The sequence below is a fragment of the Convolutriloba macropyga genome, chromosome 1 (assembly GCF_964194025.1).
Source record: "Convolutriloba macropyga chromosome 1, txConMacr16.3, whole genome shotgun sequence".
In the NCBI taxonomy this organism is placed as follows: Eukaryota; Metazoa; Xenacoelomorpha; order Acoela; family Convolutidae; genus Convolutriloba; species Convolutriloba macropyga.
In genome coordinates this window covers 47,882,107-47,907,705 of record NC_134468.1, presented here as the reverse complement: position 1 = coordinate 47,907,705, position 25,599 = coordinate 47,882,107, and the positions used below count along the sequence as shown (strand labels likewise).

The 25,599-nt window shown below is 36.0% G+C and overlaps 1 protein-coding gene across 2 annotated transcripts in view; it reads right to left on the bottom strand.

Annotated features, from left to right (window-relative positions):
* LOC142349619 (solute carrier family 35 member G1-like) overlaps window positions 1-25,599 on the bottom strand; it is a 128,742-nt gene that overhangs the window by 7,237 nt on the left and 95,906 nt on the right. For both annotated transcript variants that reach the window (XM_075401319.1, XM_075401310.1), the window contains 2 exons: window positions 10,349-10,589; window positions 3,930-4,053 (listed from right to left, as the gene is read on the bottom strand). In XM_075401319.1, coding sequence (XP_075257434.1) covers window positions 3,930-4,053; window positions 10,349-10,589 — 365 coding nt within the window. The remainder of the gene's footprint in view (window positions 1-3,929; window positions 4,054-10,348; window positions 10,590-25,599) is intronic.

Sequence of the window (25,599 nt, the reverse complement as noted above, 5' to 3'; positions counted from 1 at the left end):
AGTCCATCAGCAAAAAAGAAATTAGAGCATTTAAAAGTTTATGACCTTCTCCATGAATTGAAATAGTATTCTTCCTGGGAAAAATTCAAAAGTCGTTGTTCTTCACCATTTCAAAAGCTTTAATTTTTTTCCTTTTTGCTACGGAAAAAGATGGTTGCACCTAAAAGACGTGCTAGGTTATTGCTCCTCATACGGCCAAAGAATCAGAATTTTTTGAGTCACATTGCGTCTCCCAATTTCTTCAAATTCTTATAATTGTATCTGGTTCAGGCCAAGTCTTAGCGTCATTATCCCCAACTATTACATACACATGGGTATGTAGCCATACTTCATCAACCAACTCCATCGAAAGGGCGGATCGTCGTACGCCTTGATCATAGAAATGAGAGTTACAAGTACAAGGTGTTGTAATATTTTCGATGCCCGTGAAAATAAAGTTGGTCGCATGGTTTTTCATAAGCTTGAGTTAGGTCGTCTTGCTTTATTAGAGGCATGAGTTTCTTAGATTTTAATCGTATTACAAGGAAACTCATCTAAAAGAATCTAATTCAACAAACAGCCTTCAAACAGAGATTATGAGGGAAATACAATATGGACCTTTTAACATAAGAAATTTTAAGGACACTGACTTTGGAACTTTTTTTCCAGGAAGAATAATTTCAATTCTTGGAAAAGGTCATAAGCATTTGAATGCTTTAAACTTTTCTGTGATGAAAGACTTTGCAAAATATTGCTGATAACAAATTGTAGCAGTTTGTTTTTATTGCTCTCAAGTGAAATATATATATAAAATTCACTGATACACTTAACTTCTGGCGATTAAAATCTGCTTTTGATTTAAAAAACAGTAGGTTACTTGATTTGCTCGAGAGCAAAAAAACTCTACAAACTGCTACGAATTGTTATCAGCAGTTTTTTTGCAAAGACTTTCAGCAAAGAAGGAGTTAGAGCATTTAACTGCTTAAGACCTTCTCCATGAACTGAACTGTATTTTTCCTGGGAAAAATTCAAAATTCGTTTTTCTTCACCATTTAAAGGCTTTATTTTTTCCTTTTTTGTTCCGGAAAAAAATGGCTGTGCTCTAAAAGACTGTACCTAGGCTATTGGTCCTCTTACGGGCGAAGAATCAGAACTTTTTGGGCACAGTGAGTGTTCCAATATCTTCAAATTATTTTATATATATATATATATATATATATATATAATGCATGCAGGCCAAGTCTTAGCGTTACAAGAACAAGAAATTGTAATTTTTTTTCGATGTCTCTAAAAATAAAGTTTTTCATGATCAAATAGTTTTTCATAAGCTTGAGTTAAGTCGTTTTGCTTCATTAGAAGCTTGAGTCTCTTATATTTTAGTCTATTATTACAAGGAAACTCATCTGAAAGATTCTGATTCAACATAGAAACAGCATTCAAACGGAGATTAAGAGGGAACAACAATATAGACCTTTCAACATATGAAGTTTTAAGGATGGGCCAACCAAAAGTTCTAGAAGAGAGAGGTTAACACTCGTTTTGCATTTTTAGAGTACGTTCTAACTGTCTCGTTAACTAAGTTAAAACTTTAATTAATAACAACTTGTGTTATTATGCTAACTAATTTAATCGACTTGTATTTCCAATAAATTAATTAACATAATAACACTTAAGGTTGTTAGATTTTAACCTAATTAACGAGACACTTATGACATACAATAAAAAATGCAAAATGAGTGTTAATATTTCTCGTCTAATGCAAAACGTCTTAGTTTTTGGCTGTATGAGGAGCAAAAACTTTGGTGCAAGTGATTTAGAACACAAACATGTTTTTCTGCTCTAAAAAGTGGAAATTATAAAAGCCTTGAAATTGTGCAGAACACTGACTCGGGAACTTTGTCCCAGGAAGAAATCTGTTTCAATTTTTGGAAAAGGTCATAAGAACTTGAATGCTATAGTTTTTTCTGTGCTGAAGGACTTTGCCAGAGAACTGCTGATAACAATTTTATTGTAGGATTTTTTATTGCTCTCAAGCAAATCAAGTAACCAACTGTTTTTTTTTCGGATCAAAAGTTGATTTTAACCGCCAGAAATTAAATTTATCAGTGAAGTGCAAAAATATTGCTTGAAGGCAAGGCTGCATTTTTGTCTGCGGAAATATTTTTACTAATGCTGCCTAATTTGTCTCAGGGTTTGCTGACTGACCTTTAATTCTTTTTATCATAGCCTTGCAATAAATAATTCCAATGATGAACATACCCGGCAGATTGCCGGAAAATAGCCGCCGTTGATTCCAATAAGCATGATTGGGATTGAACGAATAGAATATTGGGATTGAACGAATAGAATATATTAAAAAAAAAAGATTTTTGTACAAAAATATTTTTTAAGTCCGATTTATTTTGATGGCATTTCGTAGTTGAACACACTTCTGTTTCTTAGAGAGAGGCTACAGGGGCTACTATCAACGCCAATAAGCGTTAGAGGTGGTAACTAAGACTTATAGGAACGACGTTCAAATAGTGGGCATCTAAAATTGGGCTTAATGGGTTTATCCCGTTTCTATTTCTGACTTCAATTTTTTATACCGACTCTGTTCATTTTGAATTGCTTTGCTTAGCAACTGATGTTCAAATTCACTTTTAGCAGAATGAGAGAAGAGAGAAACTAGCCTAGAGAAGTCAAAAAGATTTCACGCAAAATGTCGAAAAAGCGGCAAAATGGTAAAGCGAAAAAAAGTTTGACGAAGTAAAAAAAAAATACGAGCGCAATAATAGCCGGCTGAGAAGATGAGGGCGGCTATTAATAACCAAAAGATCAGTCGGCCGGAGGCCAAAAACCTTTTATTTTTATCTTTGTTTTGAGGGGCAAAACTAAGTTAGCACCCCATGTTTCAAGGAAGAAAAAGTCAATTTTGGAGGCCATTTTACACCAACTGAAGGTCAGATATCAAAAACTGGTTGTTTCAGAAGAAAAAGAGTTGCCATGAAATTACAACAGATCCATCTCTCTATATTCTAACACATGTGCAAATTAGCCATAGTTGAATAAATATGAAATCATATCACATCTTGTGACAACTTTCTTTCTATTGTGAAACTTTAATGTGTTGTGTAACTTTAATGTGTTGTAAAACTTTATTGTGAAAGTTTAATGAGTTCATCATATTTTCCTTGGCATAATTCGCAAACGAACGCTGCCTTTCATCTGAATATTATAGGTAAACGAGAGCACTATTGCACAGTACATTTTAAACAGTCATTCGCTGAAATGAATTAAATTGGATTGTTTGTAACAATTAAGGTCTTTAGGTTTTTAGGTGTTTACTCTATTTGCACCGCTTGCTCAGCCTTTTTTATAATTTGCACAGTCTGTGACTTATGCTGACCTGCTTATTAACAGAATGTACTTTTTGTCTGATCAAATAATTCAAAGACTTGTTTTTTTAAAACTTTTTGGAGTAAGTACAGAGAGTGACTTTTTTGTTCTGATTTTGTTTCGGCACGGGGCAAAAATTGACATTATGAGAATTTGGCCAGAATAGGAAACGCAGACGTGAATTACTATGATTCAGTACTGATTTACTCTGAGTGTGGACTCTTGGTAATAGTTTATTACTGCCAGAAGCTATCGAGGTGCTATGAGAGCTACTGAGGAAGTTATTGTCTTCGGTTGTCACCTTTTTATTCTATTTTGCAAGATGAAAAATCACGTGAACTTGTCGGTTGGGTAAAAGAATTTCCATTAAAAAATCGCAATAAAATACAAACAGGACTGTAAAAACAGAGTAATATTTCTTATTCTCTATAACTTTTTAAAAATCATACTACTTGAATTTTTGTTACACCTTTTCATTTTTCTCGAAGGCTCATTAAACTCTTACTCTTAATTTTACTTCGTTAAAGTGTACTGTACTATCGATGGAAATGTTTGCCGAGATGGTGACTAACCTAGAGTGGACCATCCGCTGGAACACATGATGACTGCGAAGTGTACATTAGCAGAGGCCAACTGTTTCAACATAACTGTAGTTGTAGCGTTCACAAATGATCCCGCCAGCATACAAGCAGCAGCTACAAAAACACCGCCATCACACTTTATCTTTCCTTTCTTTGTTAGTATTATAATATAAAGCTATTTTTGGCCAGAAAACAGCTTTGATAGCTTTGTAGACGTATGCACTCTCAAAAAATAACATAGTTGGAATATTGCCTGAAAATAGCCGCCGTTGACGTGCTTGACTCACGACGGTATTGAAACAGAAAAAAAGAAGAGATAGAAATTGATACAATTTTTTTCCTAAATGTCAAAAAGGTGTGCAGTTCCAGTTAGATTCTAAAAGTATATTTAATTCCGCTTCTTAACTGAAAGCTATTAAGCTTAATAGTAGTTTCAGCTAGCAATCGCACTAATTAACTTTGATGACCTAATAGACTACGACTTAATGACCGGGCGTTATCGTCCCGTTTTCTTTTCAATTTGCACCCTTGACTTTGACTCTATTCACTACATTTCATAAATCAATGAGTGAAAAAATTGAAATCCATTCAGTTCAAATAGAGAGTGAATTAAGTCACGAGTCAAACGTGGAAATTGTGACTTATGTAAAACGAAAAACGTAATCAAAATGTAAAGTTAAATAAAAAACATAGCAGGACAAGTCTTGACATACAATTCACAGAATTTTCATTGACTAAACAAAAAAAACGACCTGAAACGGACTATGAATGGATTGAAAACCACTTAATTGAAAAGAATCCGATCAAAAAATTGATAATACAGTAAAAATCAAAGTCAAATTGTTGCATATGAATATGAACAAAAACCGATTTTTTTCATTTCCTGTTTCACCGTCACCAAAATCATCACTTCAATTTGACTTGAAAGATCGTGAAAATCTGTGAACAGATCTTAAAAATAAAAGATTCTTCGGAATCTTAAAAAGAAAGGACAGCATCTAAATAATAGCCGTTGAGACGCTGACGGCGGCTATTAATAATAAACAAAAATAAAACCAAAGAAGAGAATATTCAGTTTTGTTTTTACTTATTGCGTATAATTTGTATTTTGATTGAACTGTATAACTGTGAACTGCATAATGTGTCATTTCAATTAGTTGCCCTCAAAAAACTCCATTGGAGCTACTTATACTCAGTTATCTCTTCAATTGAAGTCAGTAAAAGTGTCTTTAAAATGAGAAAATTTTGAGAATGAAGTAAACGCCGTCACGTGTGAGCAAAATCATAATCACGCAAAAACAAAAACAATTCTTTTCAATAAGTATGAATAATGAACTAAAGCACGCAATTCCGTCAAAATTTCATAATTGAAATAATTAACAAAACGCAGATTTGGAGTGAGTGTGACGTCATATGTTGCTAACAAAAAATTTAAAAATTAAATTGACTTATGGCCTCACTATCAAAAACATTTAAAGCAACAGCAAATTTTCATTCTCAACGAGACATAAAAACGTCCAATTTATTTGTAAAAAAGCTACATCTAAAAAGTCCTAAGCTAAATTTTTTCGTAAACATCAAACCATTGCAAAAGTCAATGGAAAAATTTTGAGTCAATGCACGTTCTGAAAACATTCACAACTAGTGTACACCTAATTTGCGGAGACCGAAGGAACACAAAACTTAAAAAAAGGATGTTGAGAACATATTTTTCAGTGGCATCAAAAGCAAAAGAAAATGCAACTTTGTATCTCTATCTTGCTACATTCAACTGTTCAGCATTGTAGAGCATTTGTGAGACACACATAAGGCGGCAAGAAGAACTACGAATACAATCAAAAGGTGAAATGAATCATTAAATGTAAACATTACAAAATTTAATCACACAACATTCTAGAGCCAATGACACCAGTCACCAATATCACTAAGTTGTAGGTCAACAAACAGAAAAACAAATGCATGCCATAATCGAATTACATGCCATAATTGAATGTTCGACGACATTTTTTTAACAGAACGGTCAAGTTAAGATAACATTAACCATTTACTTTTAAACATCAAACTAACGCCTGTTTAAAGATTTCAAGGGTGAATTTAATAGAATATGCGATTAAACAACGAACATAATAGCGGTTACTTGCAGAAAAACTCTACCTAATATTTTATAATAAAACATAGTGATAAAGTCATGAGAACCACAAATTATTAGCCGAAACCTTAAATAGGTCTTTTTACGTTTCTCCAGAAAGCCAACTGAACCTGCGACTAATTACAATAAGTACTATGACACCAACTTTAGGACAACAGAATCCCGAATAATTTATGCAAATACATAATGATCAAGATCATAAAAAATACTATCGACTAGACCTATTAAATTGTTTTTTTAATGTCTCATTACAAAACCATTTGGAAATGTAAATAACCGTAAATGACACTACTAAGTGATAAAACATAAAAAAAACAACCAACTTAAAAAACACTTTTTTGAGCATTCCTACCATGGAGGTCTTCGAAACCGAAACTTCCGTCCTGCTACACATAACCATTATTAGCGTGTAGTCTTTTAAGGCATTGACATGTTCTATCTAATGATCACTTTTGTTTCAGCAACAGATTTAGTTTCTGAATTCTGTGCTTAGATGTTGAAAAAGTTAAGAGGTCAAGAGTTAAAACCCTAGTGGTCAGCGGTTTCAAATCTTACAATGATCTTGAAAAATGAGTTAAAACTTGCATGATTCTTGCAAGAATCTTGCAAGATATCAATCGAGGCATAGAATTAAATTTTGTTACTAACGTTTTAGAGAACACCTTTGAAGCAATCTAATCTTTATTAAACAAATCACAAAACCGAAATCAATAAAAAAATGTTGGCCAGGATTCAACAAATTGCAAAAATTTTGCAAGAATCTTGCAAGTTTTTAAATTCTGCAAATTTTGTTTGAGTATTTTTGGAAACTACAACTAACTGAAAACAAATTGAATTGACTGTTACCAGAATTTTGATCAGCAAACTGATTCTAATTGATTTTTTTTTCTAAATATCTTTTGAATGTGAAAAATTTTCAAGAATCTTGCAAGTCTCTTTAAGATTTTGATTTCCAACACAATTTCCGACAAATAATTAAAAACATCTTCAGGTATCCGAATCTTTCTTTATAAATTCAATTTACGCAATAAACGACAAAGTTACTTCCATTTTCTTTCTCTCATTTTTTCACGTAAAATTTTTATAGGGAAACCAGCAGTCGGATTTGTTTGAGACTTTGCAAAGTACCGCACCGAACTAATTTTACAAAAAAATCTGCCATCAATTTTTGTTGTCGCAAAAAATCTCATAAATAGAAGCATGAATGGGTTTTTAGTTTGCTTTGTTAATAGATTGATATTGGTTCAAATCCAGGAACCTTTTTTTGAAAAAATTGCCGAATGTTAACGGTTTTTTTATCTTCAAGCGATACACTTTTATTCAAACAATCTTAAGGGATCAAAAAGCAACGAAAAATGTTTAAAACAATGGCTTTTCTCACAGCCTGGTAAATCCTCAAAAAAGGTGTGTTTGTTACTAGCTAATGACGACGAAATGTATAACGTTATACTCATCTCATCAGAATGTGTACTCACGCTGCAAATAGTGTTTTAACATTTTTTTGTATTCAATTAGTGCTCGTTTTACAGGATATGTTTCTCTATCAGAAAGTAACAACTGCAAGATATTTTCCTTATTTCTGTTCCTATAACTCCTACTTACAGCACCAATTTTGACATCAGCGTTCACGGTCTATAATTATCTGCAGTGATTTTTGCTCTTGTTTGCCAGCTTTATGAATGGATGGATGAAAGAAAAACTTAAGTGAAAGAAAAACTTTTTAAAACCAAAGTACAAAAGAATTGGCTTTGGCTAAGTTTTTTTCCGCCTAAGATTACTTTATTAGTTTTAAAGCAGAATTTCAGCCCTCAAATATTATAAAGCATCAAAAGGTAAATTCCAGGCATAGAGAACATTCAGCAGTTTTGTATTTAAAGTAAACAAAATCGAAGAGGAGTTTCGTTGTGTATCAACACAACGGAGGGATTATTGACTTTTCTTACATCTTTAGGTTCTTCCGGCCAAAATCATATGTCTTACTATCTCAATCAACACATGTATTTCATAAGTAGATGAAAAAACATTTGTGTCAAATTTTTTCTTATTTTACTCGAATTCTCTTCTGCTGGATATTAAGAATTTTAGATTTCGTCTTCAAGATTTCGTCTTCAGGAGAAATTCTATAAATTAGAGCGTATTTTGTGAAATTCTCTTTATCTCGAAAATTTCTCACCGGTTGACGTTTGGTAATTGTTAATTCTTGTTGTGAGACATTTTTTAATTCAGAAAGAACCATGGGTTAGGTAAAATCGGGCACAGTGAAAAAGACCTTTACTTTTTGACTTACAAAACTCTTCTCTGAAAAGTCTTCTCTTTTTGAGATCTGTTGATTTCGAGAAATTATTGTAGTTCACTCGGTTTTGCCAGCCATATAAAGTGTGTTTAGTGCCAAAATTACTAATGAATAAATAAAGTGCCATAAAAAGGAATTTCGATTTTAGCCAAATTTAGACTTTTTCAAGTTTTGGTATTTAATTCTCATGTCGGTATATTCATTCCAAATGTTTCCTAATCCCGCCATAGTCGGTTTTCTTTCCTTGATGCAAAAGAAAGGAAGGGAGAAAAACAACCCAAATCAAACTCGAAATGCTCAAAAAATCAGCTTCTACATCAGTTGAGTACTTTTTCTGACAGATACCTTTCTTGTATTATGTTTGATTTTTATTTTTGGATAGCAGCATTAAGACGTGTTCTGGGCTTACATTTTCATGGAAACTATCGAGACTGTCTTATGGTCGTCTAAAGAATACACGTAATCTTAAGGCTTACCTGACTAATTAAAGTTCTATGACTCTAGTCTGTTACTCTTCGATGGGAGTACTAGTGGATAGAGCACGGGCCCCAATGCTGCTATCTAGACTTGGTCTCAACTATATTTCACAAGAAGAGTGGAGAGAGATTCATATACTTTATTGTTATATCAGGTCTGACTCTGATGAAACCAACTAAAGAGTAAAAGGGAAGGTTCTACGTGATTTCTAATGGGAAAGAATATATATATATATATATATATATATATATATATGTATATATATATATATATATATATATATATATATATATATATATTTGACCAATCAGAAGTAAGTATTTCAGCATTCAGTAAATTATTTTTTTTTCTTTTGACTAAATATTTTTTTTCTGAGTTTATTTTTGGATGTCAATCAAAATTGACTCCAGCATGGCTTGGTCGTGACAATACCCTATCAGTATTCCTATAACATTATTTGTAACTTCGCCAATGCTGGTACCAAGCTCGGAATTAAAAAGGAGGAGGGAAAAACAACCCAAATGATACTGCAAACAGCTAAACAAAATGTCAGTTTATGACTTTGGGTAAATTTTCCGATACAATGTTAACAATATCATGCTTTTCCTCATCCAGCCAGGTAAGTAAAAAAGAATTCAAAGTCTTGCAATATTTTTGCAAGAAGAATGCAAATCTTACAATAATGTTGCAAGATCAACGCAACAGGGATGTATTATCTTGCAAGACTTTTCGCAAGAATTTGAATTCCTTGATCACTATGGAAGTCACTAAAAAATTGTAATTGAAGAAATAATCTACAAAAAAATTGCAAACTATTTAAAAGTCACTTTAATTACCAGAAACTATTAAACCGCTGTCAGAACAGCTTAAAAGTAACACAATATTATATCAAACCTAGAAGCATTTTAACAAATTGCTTTAAAAAACCAATTCGGGGACAAAAATTTTGCTCGCTTGCAGAAAACAATTTCACACCTCAATTTTGCGTTCTCGAAAACAACGATATGAACAAAAACCACAGTCTTTTCGCCCCACTCTTCAATTTTGTTCAAAATTCCCAAATTCAGACCACTCCAAATTTTTCCACGCGTCTCATTAACTGCTTTAAAATTCACTCCAATAAATTGATTTAATAAGACGATTCTCCAATACTTCTCTTGGAATCTTAAAAAGACAGCACCCCATTACAATTCAAAGTCTTTGAGTGGTATTTAAAACATAATAGGGCCGCTATAATAGCAGATATAATAGAAGAGTATTTTGTAATACGTTCCACTGTCAACTTTTCTCTTCTCGTTTTATTGTTCCTACTGCCAGTGGCGTCATGTATATGTCGCAACGCAACAACTTGACCTTATTATGATATTGAAAATGTCTTTCACAAATCTTACATGCCCTTGAACTATTTCCAAGAATTCTTTTCTTTCTGGGTTTCGCTTTTTGGCGCACTTAAAACTAGAACTTCAAAGGAAAGGAAAGGCGTTAATTCCCGATTAAATAAGCAGGCCTGGTGCGAATCATGGAAGTATCAGGTTGCAGCACAAGGAACACTCCGAGGAAGCAGAGTGTGATTATGGCTGCGTCCACTAGTGTCAATTTCTCCTTCAAAAATATGACAGCTATGATGCAGACAAAGACAGGTGTCGTCTGACTGATCACTGACATGTCTGCCACTGACATGTATTGCACACAAATGGCTTTCAGTGTTATAGTAATCCCATTAATGCATGCCCTGAAACAAACAAACAAACACACTAACTTGTAAGATTAACGTACAAATTGCAATTTCACATGATAAACTTCGTTTTTGGAGACATTTAATGAACATAAATTTGGCTTGCTCATTTGACTTTTATAGCAATCGACGCATAATCATCAAAACTTTAATAGATTTAGATTAAAAAAAACCGACAAGCCTGCTTACAGAGAAAGTCCGGATAGAATTTGCCCTAGTGATGAGCGGATTCAAATCTTGCAAGAATCTTGCAAGATATCAATCAAGGCCAAAAAATAAATCTGGGTACAAGTGTTTTAGGAAACATCTTTGAAGCAAGTTTTTGTTTACTGAACAAGTTACGAAGCCTAATTCAATGAAAAAAAAAATAGCCAGGATTCAAAATCTTGCAAGAATCTTGCAAGAATCTTGCAAGACTTTGAATTCCGCAAAAAATATTTATGTGTTTTTGGTAGCTAAAACTAACTGAAAACCAAATATCATGACTTATATCAGAATTCTTGATCAGCAAAACTGAAAATAAATGACTTTTTTCGTCAACGCCTTTTGAATGTGAAATCTTGCAAGAATCTTGCAAGATTCTTGCAAGATTTTGAATTCACATACAACTTTCCGGCAAATAAATAGAAATTACTCGAGGCAATCAAATCCGTCTTTTTAAAGTTCAATTTACCCAATAAAAACAGAATTATTTCAATATTTCTCTTATCTTTCATTACAACAAATTATTTTTAGAGAAACAAACAGTTGGGACTTTTTGTTACTGATCCTGTCCGTAATTTAGCATGTTTTTGTTGTAGTAAAAAAAAATCCAATCAATTTGAAGTCTAATTATCTTCCTAAGGAGATTTAAATTAACCCATGATGCCTTCAGTTGATAGCTATTAGTGTTAATGTCCTTGAAGTGTTTTCATTAAAAAAAATCGATGTGTTTTTGAAAATTCATCTTTTGTTCTTCTTTCATTCGATTTTTTGTTCAATCTTCATGTCAGAAAGACAACCTTGGCTTTCTGGTAAATCAAACATTAACTTCGTTTTTGATCTTATGCTAGGTAATGCTTCTTTTTGGGACAAAGAGAAAGCAACAGTCGGAGTTTTTTATTTCTGATACTTTGCAATGTACCGCAACAAACTAATTGTAAAAATGATATATTAGTTCGTTCAACCAATCTTAAAGTCATCTCATAGAAAGAAAAAAACTGTTTCAAAAATATGGCATTTCAGTTCTATGGTGCTTTTAATAACTCTTGTTCCAAATCTTTTGTCAAATCACACAAAAGACGCCGGCCTCGAGGGCGAGGTGGGAATTTTCTCCCAGTCCACAGTAGTGGTCTTGGGTGTTCATAACTACTAAGTGAACTTGAATTACGTTCAGAATTGTCCACGTTGCACTGTTTTTAGCCGTTCTGCTCAATTGTTTGAGAAGTTGGTGTCTCCCATTAGCCCAAAATTCGCGGTTACGCTTCATGTGTTTGACGATTTCTCCAAAACTACTGTACCAAATTGAACGGCCATTGTCTTTTTTGATGAAAACTGAATGACTTTGTTTGCAGTGTTTAGTTGGTTTCCCAACTCGGCCTAAAAAACAAGTTACTAAAGTTTAAACTTGAAAAAGTTGAAGTAAACCTTAATTTTTTTGGGGCTCGCTTATTGTTTCTGACGATTTTTCTTGATCTACTCTGCCAGTTTGGCCAAGCATAGTGTCGTTTTGTTAAATGTAGGTTTTTCCGGTGTTTGCTGTCTTCATTTGGTATCTAAATTGGCCTGCTCAGGACGTTAGTAAGCTGTAAATCTTATAAATTAAAAAAAATATATATTTAATTGTTTTTCAGTTCTGATGTAATTTTTCTTCTTAATTGGTTATTGTTGCTAACAAATTGTGTAATTTAAACTTTGCTTCGGGTTCTTACGTTTTTCGAAAGTTAGTTTTTGGGAAATCATCAATTTTTCATTCTTTGCGAAATCATGAAACTCTTGTTAGAGGTCTTTTTTATCAAAACACACAAAACAACCTGGCCTTTAGGGCGAGGTGGGAATTTTTTCCCACTCCTTAGGGGAGATCTTGGGTGTTCAGTAATTACAAAGTTGACTGGAATTGCGTTCAGAAGTGTCCGAGTGGCACAGTTATTAGTCGTTTTGCATAATTTTGCGAGAATTTGGGGGTCTCCTAATAGCCCAGAAATCGGGGTTCGCTTCATGTGTTTTATGATTTCTTCGAAACTACTGTATCAAATAGTACGGGCATTGTTGCATTTTGCTCACCCTAAATTTTCATTGCTTTCAGTGTTCATTGGTTTCTCAAGTTGCCCTAATCAAAAAGATATTAATGTTTAATTTTGGAAAAATGAAAAAAAAATTACATATTTAAGGGCACGCTTATTGTTTCTGACAATTTTTCCTGAACTACTTTGCCAAATTGGCCAAACATAGTCGCATTTTTTACTGTAAGTTTATCAAATGTCTGCGGTCTTGAATTTGTGTCTAAATTGGCCTGCACAGAAAGCTTTTAAGCTGTAAACCTTAAAAATTAAAAAAATATATTTTTTAATTGTTTTTCAGTTCTGATATAGTTCTTCATCTAAATTGGTTATTGTTGCTTGCAAATTGTGTTGTTTTGGCTTTGTTTTAGTCCCAGAAGTTTTCCAAAACTTAGCTTTTGGGAAATCATCAATTTTTCATTCTTTGCGAAATCAAAATTTCTAGTTAGAGGTCTTCTGTCTTTTTTTTTTTTATCAAAACACACAAAATAACCTGGCCTCTAGAATTTTTTCCCACTTCGCAGTGGATGTCTTGGGTGTTCAATAACTACTCAGTGGACTTTAATTAGGTTCTGAAGTGTCCGATTGGTACCGTTTTTAGTCGTTTTGCATAATTTTGCGAGAATTTGGGGTCTAGAAGACGGAGGTACGCTTCATGTGTTTGACGATTTCTCCAAAAGTACAGTACTAAATGGGAGGGCCATTTGCGCATTTTGTTGTTCCTGAACTCTCCTTGTATGCAGGGTTGATAGATTCCTTACGTCGGCTTAATCAGAAAACTGGAGGAAAGAACTTGTTTTTATCACATTGAGAAAGGAACTTAATGTTTTGTATTTTTTCGAATTTCTCATTGAATTTTTGGCCAAATCGAGTGATTATTGGCTTGATCTGTTGCTATTAAGACGGTCTTTTCTGAAATGGCTAGTGACAGTCCTGAAAAATATTCTTTAGAACTGTTATTCAATGATGATTGCGGAAAAACGAATCCGTACTCAAATTTTGGGCTGAGTTGTGTTTTGCTTAATTGAACAACTGTATCGTCGTGCATTGACGATATTGTCCCTATAACAGCTCATTTTGTCTGTACTAGACCCCTTTTGCTTTTGATGAGTAGTAATTACTCTGGCACGCCCTGGTCTAGAAGTTATTCAAGGACAAAGTTGCGAAAAGTAGCATTTTTGTGTCATCTTGATGTCCACACAAGTTTCTGTACCCCAAAATACCCGAGTAACCATACATATATGGTTCGTTAGTTTCCTCAGATAGTGGGGAGTGTTTCCATATATATTTTTTATATGGTTTTATTGAGTTGAGAAGGTCAACTTTAGCCCTGTATGCGCCGAACCTCGATTTTGGCCAATCTCTTCTCAATTTTCATGTCTGAGTGGTGTTTTGCGCAATTAAACAAGTTTTTCGGCTTGCGTTTTGTGTTTTCTAGACACTATTTAAGTTGTTGAAGCTAATGAAATCAAATAAAGGGGTTAATTCAACAATTTTTCTTTTTTCACGATTTCATCAAATTTCTGTGGATGTTGTTTTATGTCAAAACACACAAAACACCATAACCTTCATGGTGAGGTGGGAAATTTTTTCCCACCTCACGATGAAGGTTTGCCGTGACCTAGAACGTGGAAGTGGACCAGAATTACACCCACAAATGCTCCGGGAACGCTGTTTCACGTTGTTTTACGTCGGTTCCGGAGATCTTGGGCTTCGATTTTAGCCCAAAAAATGGGGTACAGAACAGTATTTTGTTAATATCTTCTAAAGTACTGAACGAAATCAAACGGGAGTGGTCGCATTTTGTTGGCACTGAACCCCTCTTGCTTGCAGTATTTGGACAAATCGGCCTAATCAAAAAGTTATTAATGTTCAAAGTTGAAATAGGTCGAATTTTCGGGCTATTCTGGGTGACCCAAATTTCAGTACAACAAAACGCGGGATTTACCAAACAAATGTTAGTGTTTTAGAATCCTCAGTTAGTGGGGAGTATCCCCATATATATTTTATATATTATATTATGTAGTTGAGATAGTCAATTTTGGCTCTGAACAGGTGTCACTTCGCTTTTTTGGGCATTTGGTACGGTACCTTATTATTGCTATAACTCCTTGAAGAATGTACCGATTGGGCTCATTTTTTAATATGATGCGTATCTCAAGCAGTGCTACAAACTGTATTAAGGGGGTTTATTTTTGTTTCGCCGTTTCAGAGAAATTGGCCAGTAAAGTTGCCCTTGATTTTACCCCTAGAAGCGGTTGACAGCATCCGGTCACTTCTTGAAGCTTTGAATTTTATCAGTTCGGGTATGAAAATTACTGTCTTAAATTGCCTGTCTAATGTAGTTTCCGAATATGTATGATTTATATAGCGTTTTCTGAAGTTTAGGTGTTCAATTTTAGCTCTGAAGGTGGTGTATCTCTCCTCTAGGTCGATTTGGTACGGTGCCTTATATTTGCTATAACTCCTTGAAGAATGTACCGATTGGGCTCATTTTTTAATATGATGCGTATCTCAAGCCGTGCTACAAACTGTATTAAGGGGGTTTATTTTTGTTCAGCCGTTTTCGAGAAATTGGCCAGTAAACTTGGCCCCAGTTTGACCTCCTGAGGAGAGAAACACTACCTTGAGTACTATATTAAACCTTGATTTGTTCGAATTGAACGGTAAATTTTAGTGTGTCAGATTGCTGTGTTAGTAGGGAGTGTGTCCATATATATTTTATGTATATCATTCCCAAATAATCATGATTTATTTAGCGAAACAGCAGTCGGACCGGGTCCCATATTGGTCATCGGTACGGTACCTTAATTTTAAAATATCTCCTCGTAGAGTGAACCGATTTTGGATCCGTTTGTTGATTTGAACTCACCATGAGCCGTACTTTAATTTCTATAAATTTCGTGTAATTTCGTTCAGCCGTTATTGAGAAATTAGTGTGTATTTTAGCGAAACGTCAGTCGTTTTGGGTCAATTTGGGACTTTGGTACCGTACTTAGTTTTGCTAATTACTCGTCGTAGAGTTAACCGATTTCGAATCTGTGTGTTCAATTCAACTCGGCTTAAGCCGTACTTTAATTCCTGTGATGGGCGTATTTTTTCTTTCAGCCGTTTTTGAGAAATTGGCCCCGAAACATACGGTCGTTTTGACTTCTTAGTGACCGGTCCGTTTCACGTTTCTATTCGCAACTTTCATCAGATTTTCATTTCAGATTGATTGTAAAGTAAATTAATTCACATCGTGACAGATTACAACACGAAACACGAAAGGATTGTGAAACGTGAGTTAAAACCTCGAATCTTTGAATCCTCTATTTTTATGGTTTAGCTTCGAATCCTATTTTTATGTTGAGTTGGAGTGCAAAGTGTTGCACTCAGATGATAGCAAAAAAAAGTTCTTCAGTAGTTGAGCTCACACTGCAGTGTGCTGAGCACAGAATGTTCTTCGCGCTTATTTTGGCTTTGTACTAAAAAAAATGTGAAGGAACGAACCACTACTCGTGCTGTCGTGCTCGGTCTGGTGTAGTGGTAGCAGTTTCATAAAAAGTGATTTTCAATGTAGTCAAGGACTTGTTCGAATCAATTGAGGGTCTATGTAGGAGTGTCAAAACCCAGGTAGGTTCTAACAGAGAGGTAATTTTTGATCTAGGTGGCCTACAAAAAAAGTACTCAATACGTTGTCAAATTTCGCGCTCAAAAACTAGCTATATGGTGTTTCAACATAAATCGCTTTTGAACCTAGTCAAGGACTTATTCAAATGAATTGAGGGTCTAAGGAGGAGTGTCACTGTCCGAGTACAGTCTGAGGGGCAAAGAATTTTTGACCTAGGTGGTATACGAAAAAAGTACTCTATACGTTGTCAAATTTCGCGCTCAAAAAATAGCTATATGGTGTTTCAACATAAATCGCTTTTGAACCTAGTCAAGGACTTATTCAAATGAATTGAGGGTCTAAGGAGGAGTGTCACTGTCCGAGTACAGTCTGAGGGGCAAAGAAATTTTGACCTAGGTGGTATACGAAAAAAGTATTCTATACGTTGTCAAATTTCGCGCTCAAAAAATAGCTATATGGTGTTTCAACATAAATCGCTTTTGAACCTAGTCAACGACTTATTCAAATGAATTGAGGGTCTAAGGAGGAGTGTCACTGTCCAAGTACAGTCTGAGGGGCAAAGAATTTTTGACCTAGGTGGTATACGAAAAAAGTACTCTATACGTTGTCAAATTTTCGCGCTGAAAAACTAGCTATATGGTGTTTCAACTTAAATCGCTTTTGAACCTAGTCAAGGACTTATTCAAATGAATTGAGGGTCTAAGGAGGAGTGTCACTGTCCGAGTACCGTCTGAGGGGCAAAGAAATTTTGACCTAGGTGGTATACGAAAAAAGTACTCTATAGGTTGTCAAATTTCGCGCTCAAAAACTAGCTATATGGCGTTTCAACATAAATCGCTTTTGAACCTAGTCAAGGACTTATTCAAATGAATTGAGGGTCTAAGGAGGAGTGTCACTGTCCGAGTACAGTCTGAGGGGCAAAGAATTTTTGACCTAGGTGGTATACGAAAAAAGTACTCTATACGTTGTCAAATTTCGCGCTCAAAAACTAGCTATATGGTGTTTCAACATAAATCGCTTTTGAACCTAGTCAAGGACTTATTCAAATGAATTGAGGGTCTAAGGAGGAGTGTCACTGTCCGAGTACAGTCTGAGGGGCAAAGAATTTTTGACCTAGGTGGTATACGAAAAAAGTACTCTATACGTTGTCAAATTTCGCGCTCAAAAACTAGCTATATGGTGTTTCAACATAAATCGCTTTTGAACCTAGTCAAGGACTTATTCAAATGAATTGACGGTCTAAGGAGGAGTGTCACTGTCCGAGTACAGTCTGAGGGGCAAAGAATATTTGACCTAGGTGGTATACGGAAAAAGTACTCTATACGTTGTCAAATTTCGCGCTCAAAAACTAGCTATATGGTGTTTCAACATAAATCGCTTTTGAACCTAGTCAAGCACTTATTCAAATGAATTGAGGGTCTAAGGAGGAGTGTCACTGTCCGAGTACAGTCTGAGGGGCAAAGAATTTTTGACCTAGGTGGTATACGAAAAAAGTACTCTATACGTTGTCAAATTTCGCGCTCAAAAACTAGCTATATGGTGGTTCAACATAAATCGCTTTTGAACCTAGTCAAGGACTTATTCAAATGAATTGAGGGTCTAAGGAGGAGTGTCACTGTCCGAGTACAGTCTGAGGGGCAAAGAATTTTTGACCTAGGTGGTATACGAAAAAAGTACTCTATACGTTGTCAAATTTCGCGCTCAAAAACTAGCTATATGGTGTTTCAACATAAATCGCTTTTGAACCTAGTCAAGGACTTATTCAAATGAATTGAGGGTCTAAGGAGGAGTGTCACTGTCCGAGTACAGTCTGAGGGGCAAAGAATTTTTGACCTAGGTGGTATACGAAAAAAGTACTCTATACGTTGTCAAATTTCGCGCTCAAAAACTAGCTATATGGTGTTTCAACATAAATCGCTTTTGAACCTAGTCAAGGACTTATTCTAATGAATTGAGTGTCTAAGGAGGAGTGTCACTGTCCGAGTACAGTCTGAGGGGCAAAGAATTTTTGACCTAGGTGGTATACGAAAAAAGTACTCTATACGTTGTCAAATTTCGCGCTCAAAAACTAGCTGTATGGTGTTTCAACATCAATCGCTTTTGAACCTAGTCAAGGACTTATTCAAATGAATTGAGGGTCTAAGGAGGAGTGTCACTGTCCAAGTACAGTCTGAGGGGCAAAAAATTTTTGACCTAGGTGGTATACGAAAAAAGTACTCTATACGTTGTCAAATTTCGCGCTCAAAATCTAGCTATATGGTGTTTCAACATAAATCGCTTTTGAACCTAGTCAAGGACTTATTCAAATGAATTGAGGGTCTAAGGAGGAGTGTCACTGTCCGAGTACAGTCTGAGGGGCAAAGAATTTTTGACCTAGGTGGTATACGAAAAAAGTACTCTATACGTTGTCAAATTTCGCGCTCAAAAACCAGCTATATGGTGTTTCAACATAAATCGCTTTTGAACCTAGTCAAGGACTTATTCAAATGAATTGAGAGTCTAAGGAGGAGTGTCACTGTCCGAGTACAGTCTGAAGGGCAACGAAATTTTGACCTAGGTGGTATACGAAAAAAGTACTCTATACGTTGTCAAATTTCGCGCTCAAAAACTAGCTATATGGTGTTTCAACATAAATCGCTTTTGAACCTAGTCAAGGACTTATTCAAATGAATTGAGGGTCTAAGGAGGAGTGTCACTGTCCAAGTACAGTCTGAGGGGCAAAGAATTTTTGACCTAGGTGGTACACGAAAAAAGTACTCTATACGTTGTCAAATTTCGCGCTCAAAAACTAGCTATATCGTGTTTCAACATAAATCGCTTTTGAACCTAGTCAAGGACTTATTCAAATGAATTGAGGGTCTAAGGAGGAGTGTCACTGTCCGAGTACAGTCTGAGGGGCAAAGAACTTTTGACCTAGGTGGTATACGAAAAAAGTACTCTATACGTTGTCAAATTTCGCGCTCAATAACTAGCTATATGGTGTTTCAACATAAATCGCTTTTGAACCTAGTCAAGGACTTATTCAAATGAATTGAGGTTCTAAGGAGGAGTGTCACTGTCCGAGTACAGTCTGAGGGGCAAAGAATTTTTGACCTAGGTGGTATACGAAAAAAGTACTCTATACGTTGTCAAATTTCGCGCTCAAAAACTAGCTATATGGTGTTTCAACATAAATCGCTTTTGAACCTAGTCAAGGACTTATTCAAATGAATTGAGGGTCTAAGGAGGAGTGTCACTGTCCGAGTACAGTCTGAGGGGCAAAGAATTTTTGACCTAGGTGGTATACGAAAAAGTACTCTATACGTTGTCAAATTTCGCGCTCAAAAACTAGCTATATGGTGTTTCAACATAAATCGCTTTTGAACCTAGTCAAGGACTTATTCAAATGAATTGAGGGTCTAAGGAGGAGTGTCACTGTTCGAGTACAGTCTGAGGGGCAAAGAATTTTTGACCTAGGTGGTATACGAAAAAAGTACTCTATACGTTGTCAAATTTCGCGCTCAAAAACTAGCTATATGGTGTTTCAACATAAATCGCTTTTGAACCTAGTCAAGGACTTATTCAAATGAATTGAGGTTCTAAGGAGGAGTGTCACTGTCCGAGTACAGTCTGAGGGGCAAAGAATTTTTGACCTAGGTGGTATGCGAAAAAAGTACTCTATACGTTGTCAAATTTCGCGCTCAAAAACTAGCTATATGGTGTTTCAACATAAATCGCTTTTGAACCTAGTCAAGGACTTATTCAAATGAATTGAGGGTCTAAGGAGGAGTGTCACTGTCCGAGTACAGTCTGAGGGGCAAAGAATTTTTGACCTAGGTGGTATACGAAAAAGTACTCTATACGTTGTCAAATTTCGCGCTCAAAAACTAGCTATATGGTGTTTCAAAATAAATCGCTTTTGAACCTAGTCAAGGACTTATTCAAATGAATTGAGGGTCTAAGGAGGAGTGTCACTGTCCGAGTACAGTCTGAGGGGCAACGAATTTTTGACCTAGGTGGTATACGAAAAAAGTACTCTATACGTTGTCAAATTTCGCGCTCAAAAACTAGCTATATGGTGTTTCAACATAAATCGCTTTTGAACCTAGTCAAGCACTTATTCAAATGAATTGAGGGTCTAAGGAGGAGTGTCACTGTCCGAGTACAGTCTGAGGGGCAAAGAATTTTTGACCTAGGTGGTATACGAAAAAAGTACTCTATACGTTGTCAAATTTCGCGCTCAAAAACTAGCTATATGGTGTTTCAACATAAATCGCTTTTGAACCTAGTCAAGGACTTATTCAAATGAATTGAGGGTCTAAGGAGGAGTGTCACTGTCCGAGTACAGTCTGAGGGGCAAAGAATTTTTGACCTAGGTGGTATACGAAAAAAGTACTCTATACGTTGTCAAATTTCGCGCTCAAAAACTAGCTATATGATGTTTCAACATAAATCGCTTTTGAACCTAGTCAAGCACTTATTCAAATGAATTGAGGGTCTAAGGAGGAGTGTTACTGTCCGAGTACAGTCTGAGGGGCAAAGAATTTTTGACCTAGGTGGTATACGAAAAAAGTACTCTATACGTTGTCAAATTTCGCGCTCAAAAACTAGCTATATGGTGGTTCAACATAAATCGCTTTTGAACCTAGTCAAGGACTTATTCAAATGAATTGAGGGTCTAAGGAGGAGTGTCACTGTCCGAGTACAGTCTGAGGGGCAAAGAATTTTTGACCTAGGTGGTATACGAAAAAAGTACTCTATACGTTGTCAAATTTCGCGCTCAAAAACTAGCTATATGGTGTTTCAACATAAATCGCTTTTGAACCTAGTCAAGGACTTATTCAAATGAATTGAGGGTCTAAGGAGGAGTGTCACTGTCCGAGTACAGTCTGAGGGGCAAAGAATTTTTGACCTAGGTGGTATACGAAAAAGTACTCTATACGTTGTCAAATTTCGCGCTCAAAAACTAGCTATATGGTGTTTCAACATAAATCGCTTTTGAACCTAGTCAAGGACTTATTCTAATGAATTGAGGGTCTAAGGAGGAGTGTCACTGTCCGAGTACAGTCTGAGGGGCAAAGAATTTTTGACCTAGGTGGTATACGAAAAAAGTACTCTATACGTTGTCAAATTTCGCGCTCAAAAACTAGCTGTATGGTGTTTCAACATCAATCGCTTTTGAACCTAGTCAAGGACTTATTCAAATGAATTGAGGGTCTAAGGAGGAGTGTCACTGTCCAAGTACAGTCTGAGGGGCAAAGAATTTTTGACCTAGGTGGTATACGAAAAAAGTACTCTATACGTTGTCAAATTTCGCGCTCAAAAACTAGCTATATGGTGTTTCAACATAAATCGCTTTTGAACCTAGTCAAGGACTTATTCAAATGAATTGAGGGTCTAAGGAGGAGTGTCACTGTCCGAGTACAGTCTGAGGGGCAAAGAATTTTTGACCTAGGTGGTATACGAAAAAAGTACTCTATACGTTGTCAAATTTCGCGCTCAAAAACCAGCTATATGGTGTTTCAACATAAATCGCTTTTGAACCTAGTCAAGGACTTATTCAAATGAATTGAGAGTCTAAGGAGGAGTTTCACTGTCCGAGTACAGTCTGAGGGGCAAAGAATTTTTGACCTAGGTGGTATACGAAAAAAGTACTCTATACGTTGTCAAATTTCGCGCTCAAAAACTAGCTATATCGTGTTTCAACATAAATCGCTTTTGAACCTAGTCAAGGACTTATTCAAATGAATTGAGGGTCTAAGGAGGAGTGTCACTGTCCGAGTACAGTCTGAGGGGCAAAGAACTTTTGACCTAGGTGGTATACGAAAAAAGTACTCTATACGTTGTCAAATTTCGCGCTCAATAACTAGCTATATGGTGTTTCAACATAAATCGCTTTTGAACCTAGTCAAGGACTTATTCAAATGAATTGAGGTTCTAAGGAGGAGTGTCACTGTCCGAGTACAGTCTGAGGGGCAAAGAATTTTTGACCTAGGTGGTATACGAAAAAAGTACTCTATACGTTGTCAAATTTCGCGCTCAAAAACTAGCTATATGGTGTTTCAACATAAATCGCTTTTGAACCTAGTCAAGGACTTATTCAAATGAATTGAGGGTCTAAGGAGGAGTGTCACTGTCCGAGTACAGTCTGAGGGGCAAAGAATTTTTGACCTAGGTGGTATACGAAAAAGTACTCTATACGTTGTCAAATTTCGCGCTCAAAAACTAGCTATATGGTGTTTCAACATAAATCGCTTTTGAACCTAGTCAAGGACTTATTCAAATGAATTGAGGGTCTAAGGAGGAGTGTCACTGTCCGAGTACAGTCTGAGGGGCAAAGAATTTTTGACCTAGGTGGTATACGAAAAAAGTACTCTATACGTTGTCAAATTTCGCGCTCAAAAACTAGCTATATGGTGTTTCAACATAAATCGCTTTTGAACCTAGTCAAGCACTTATTCAAATGAATTGAGGGTCTAAGGAGGAGTGTCACTGTTCGAGTACAGTCTGAGGGGCAAAGAATTTTTGACCTAGGTGGTATACGAAAAAAGTACTCTATACGTTGTCAAATTTCGCGCTCAAAAACTAGCTATATGGTGTTTCAACATAAATCGCTTTTGAACCTAGTCAAGGACTTATTCAAATGAATTGAGGGTCTAAGGAGGAGTGTCACTGTCCAAGTACAGTCTGAGGGGCAAAGAATTTTTGACCTAGGTGGTATACGAAAAAAGTACTCTATACGTTGTCAAATTTCGCGCTCAAAAACTAGCTATATGGTGTTTCAACATAAATCGCTTTTGAACCTAGTCAAGCACTTATTCAAATGAATTGAGGGTCTAAGGAGGAGTGTCACTGTCCGAGTACAGTCTGAGGGGCAAAGAATTTTTGACCTAGGTGGTATACGAAAAAAGTACTCTATACGTTGTCAAATTTCGCGCTCAAAAACTAGCTATATGGTGTTTCAACATAAATCGCTTTTGAACCTAGTCAAGGACTTATTCAAATGAATTGAGGGTCTAAGGAGGAGTGTCACTGTCCGAGTACAGTCTGAGGGGCAAAGAATTTTTGACCTAGGTGGTATACGAAAAAAGTACTGTATACGTTGTCAAATTTCGCGCTCAAAAACTAGCTATATGGTGTTTCAACATAAATCGCTTTTGAACCTAGTCAAGGACTTATTCAAATGAATTGAGGGTCTAAGGAGGAGTGTCACTGTCCGAGTACAGTCTGAGGGGCAAAAAATTTTTGACCTAGGTGGTATACGAAAAAAGTGCTCTATACGTTGTCAAATTTCGCGCTCAAAAACTAGCTATATGGTGTTTCAACATAAATCGCTTTTGAACCTAGTCAAGCACTTATTCAAATGAATTGAGGGTCTAAGGAGGAGTGTCACTGTCCGAGCACAGTCTGAGGGGCAAAGAATTTTTGACCTAGGTGGTATACGAAAAATGTACTCTACGTTGTCAAATTTCGCGCTCAAAAACTAGCTATATGGTGTTTCAACATCAATCGCTTTTGAACCTAGTCAAGGACTTATTCAAATGAATTGAGGGTCTAAGGAGGAGTGTCACTGTCCGAGTACAGTCTGAGGGGCAAAGAATTTTTGACCTAGGTGGTATACGAAAAAAGTACTCTATACGTTGTCAAATTTCGCGCTCAAAAACTAGCTATATCGTGTTTCAACATAAATCGCTTTTGAACCTAGTCAAAGACTTATTCAAATGAATTGAGGGTCTAAGGAGGAGTGTCACTGTCCGAGTATAGTCTGAGGGGCAAAGAACTTTTGACCTAGGTGGTATACGAAAAAAGTACTCTATACGTTGTCAAATTTCGCGCTCAAAAACTAGCTATATGGTGTTTCAACATAAATCGCTTTTGAACCTAGTCAAGGACTTATTGAAATGAGTTGAGGGTCTAAGGAGGAGTGTCACTGTCCGAGTACAGTCTGAGGGGCAAAGAATTTTTGACCTAGGTGGTATACGAAAAAAGTACTCTATACGTTGTCAAATTTCGCGCTCAAAAACTAGCTATATGGTGTTTCAACATAAATCGCTTTTGAACCTAGTCAAGGACTTATTCAAATGAATTGAGGGTCTAAGGAGGAGTGTCACTGTCCGAGTACAGTCTGAGGGGCAAAAAATTTTTGACCTAGGTGGTATACGAAAAAAGTGCTCTATACGTTGTCAAATTTCGCGCTCAAAAACTAGCTATATGGTGTTTCAACATAAATCGCTTTTGAACCTAGTCAAGCACTTATTCAAATGAATTGAGGGTCTAAGGAGGAGTGTCACTGTCCGAGCACAGTCTGAGGGGCAAAGAATTTTTGACCTAGGTGGTATACGAAAAATGTACTCTACGTTGTCAAATTTCGCGCTCAAAAACTAGCTATATGGTGTTTCAACATCAATCGCTTTTGAACCTAGTCAAGGACTTATTCAAATGAATTGAGGGTCTAAGGAGGAGTGTCACTGTCCGAGTACAGTCTGAGGGGCAAAGAATTTTTGACCTAGGTGGTATACGAAAAAAGTACTCTATACGTTGTCAAATTTCGCGCTCAAAAACTAGCTATATCGTGTTTCAACATAAATCGCTTTTGAACCTAGTCAAAGACTTATTCAAATGAATTGAGGGTCTAAGGAGGAGTGTCACTGTCCGAGTATAGTCTGAGGGGCAAAGAACTTTTGACCTAGGTGGTATACGAAAAAAGTACTCTATACGTTGTCAAATTTCGCGCTCAAAAACTAGCTATATGGTGTTTCAACATAAATCGCTTTTGAACCTAGTCAAGGACTTATTGAAATGAGTTGAGGGTCTAAGGAGGAGTGTCACTGTCCGAGTACAGTCTGAGGGGCAAAGAATTTTTGACCTAGGTGGTATACGAAAAAAGTACTCTATACGTTGTCAAATTTCGCGCTCAAAAACTAGCTATATGGTGTTTCAACATAAATCGCTTTTGAACCTAGTCAAGGACTTATTCAAATGAATTGAGGGTCTAAGGAGGAGTGTCACTGTCCGAGTACAGTCTGAGGGGCAAAGAATTTTTGACCTAGGTGGTATACGAAAAAAGTACTCTATACGTTGTCAAATTTCGCGCTCAAAAACTAGCTATATGGTGTTTCAACATAAATCGCTTTTGAACCTAGTCAAGGACTTATTC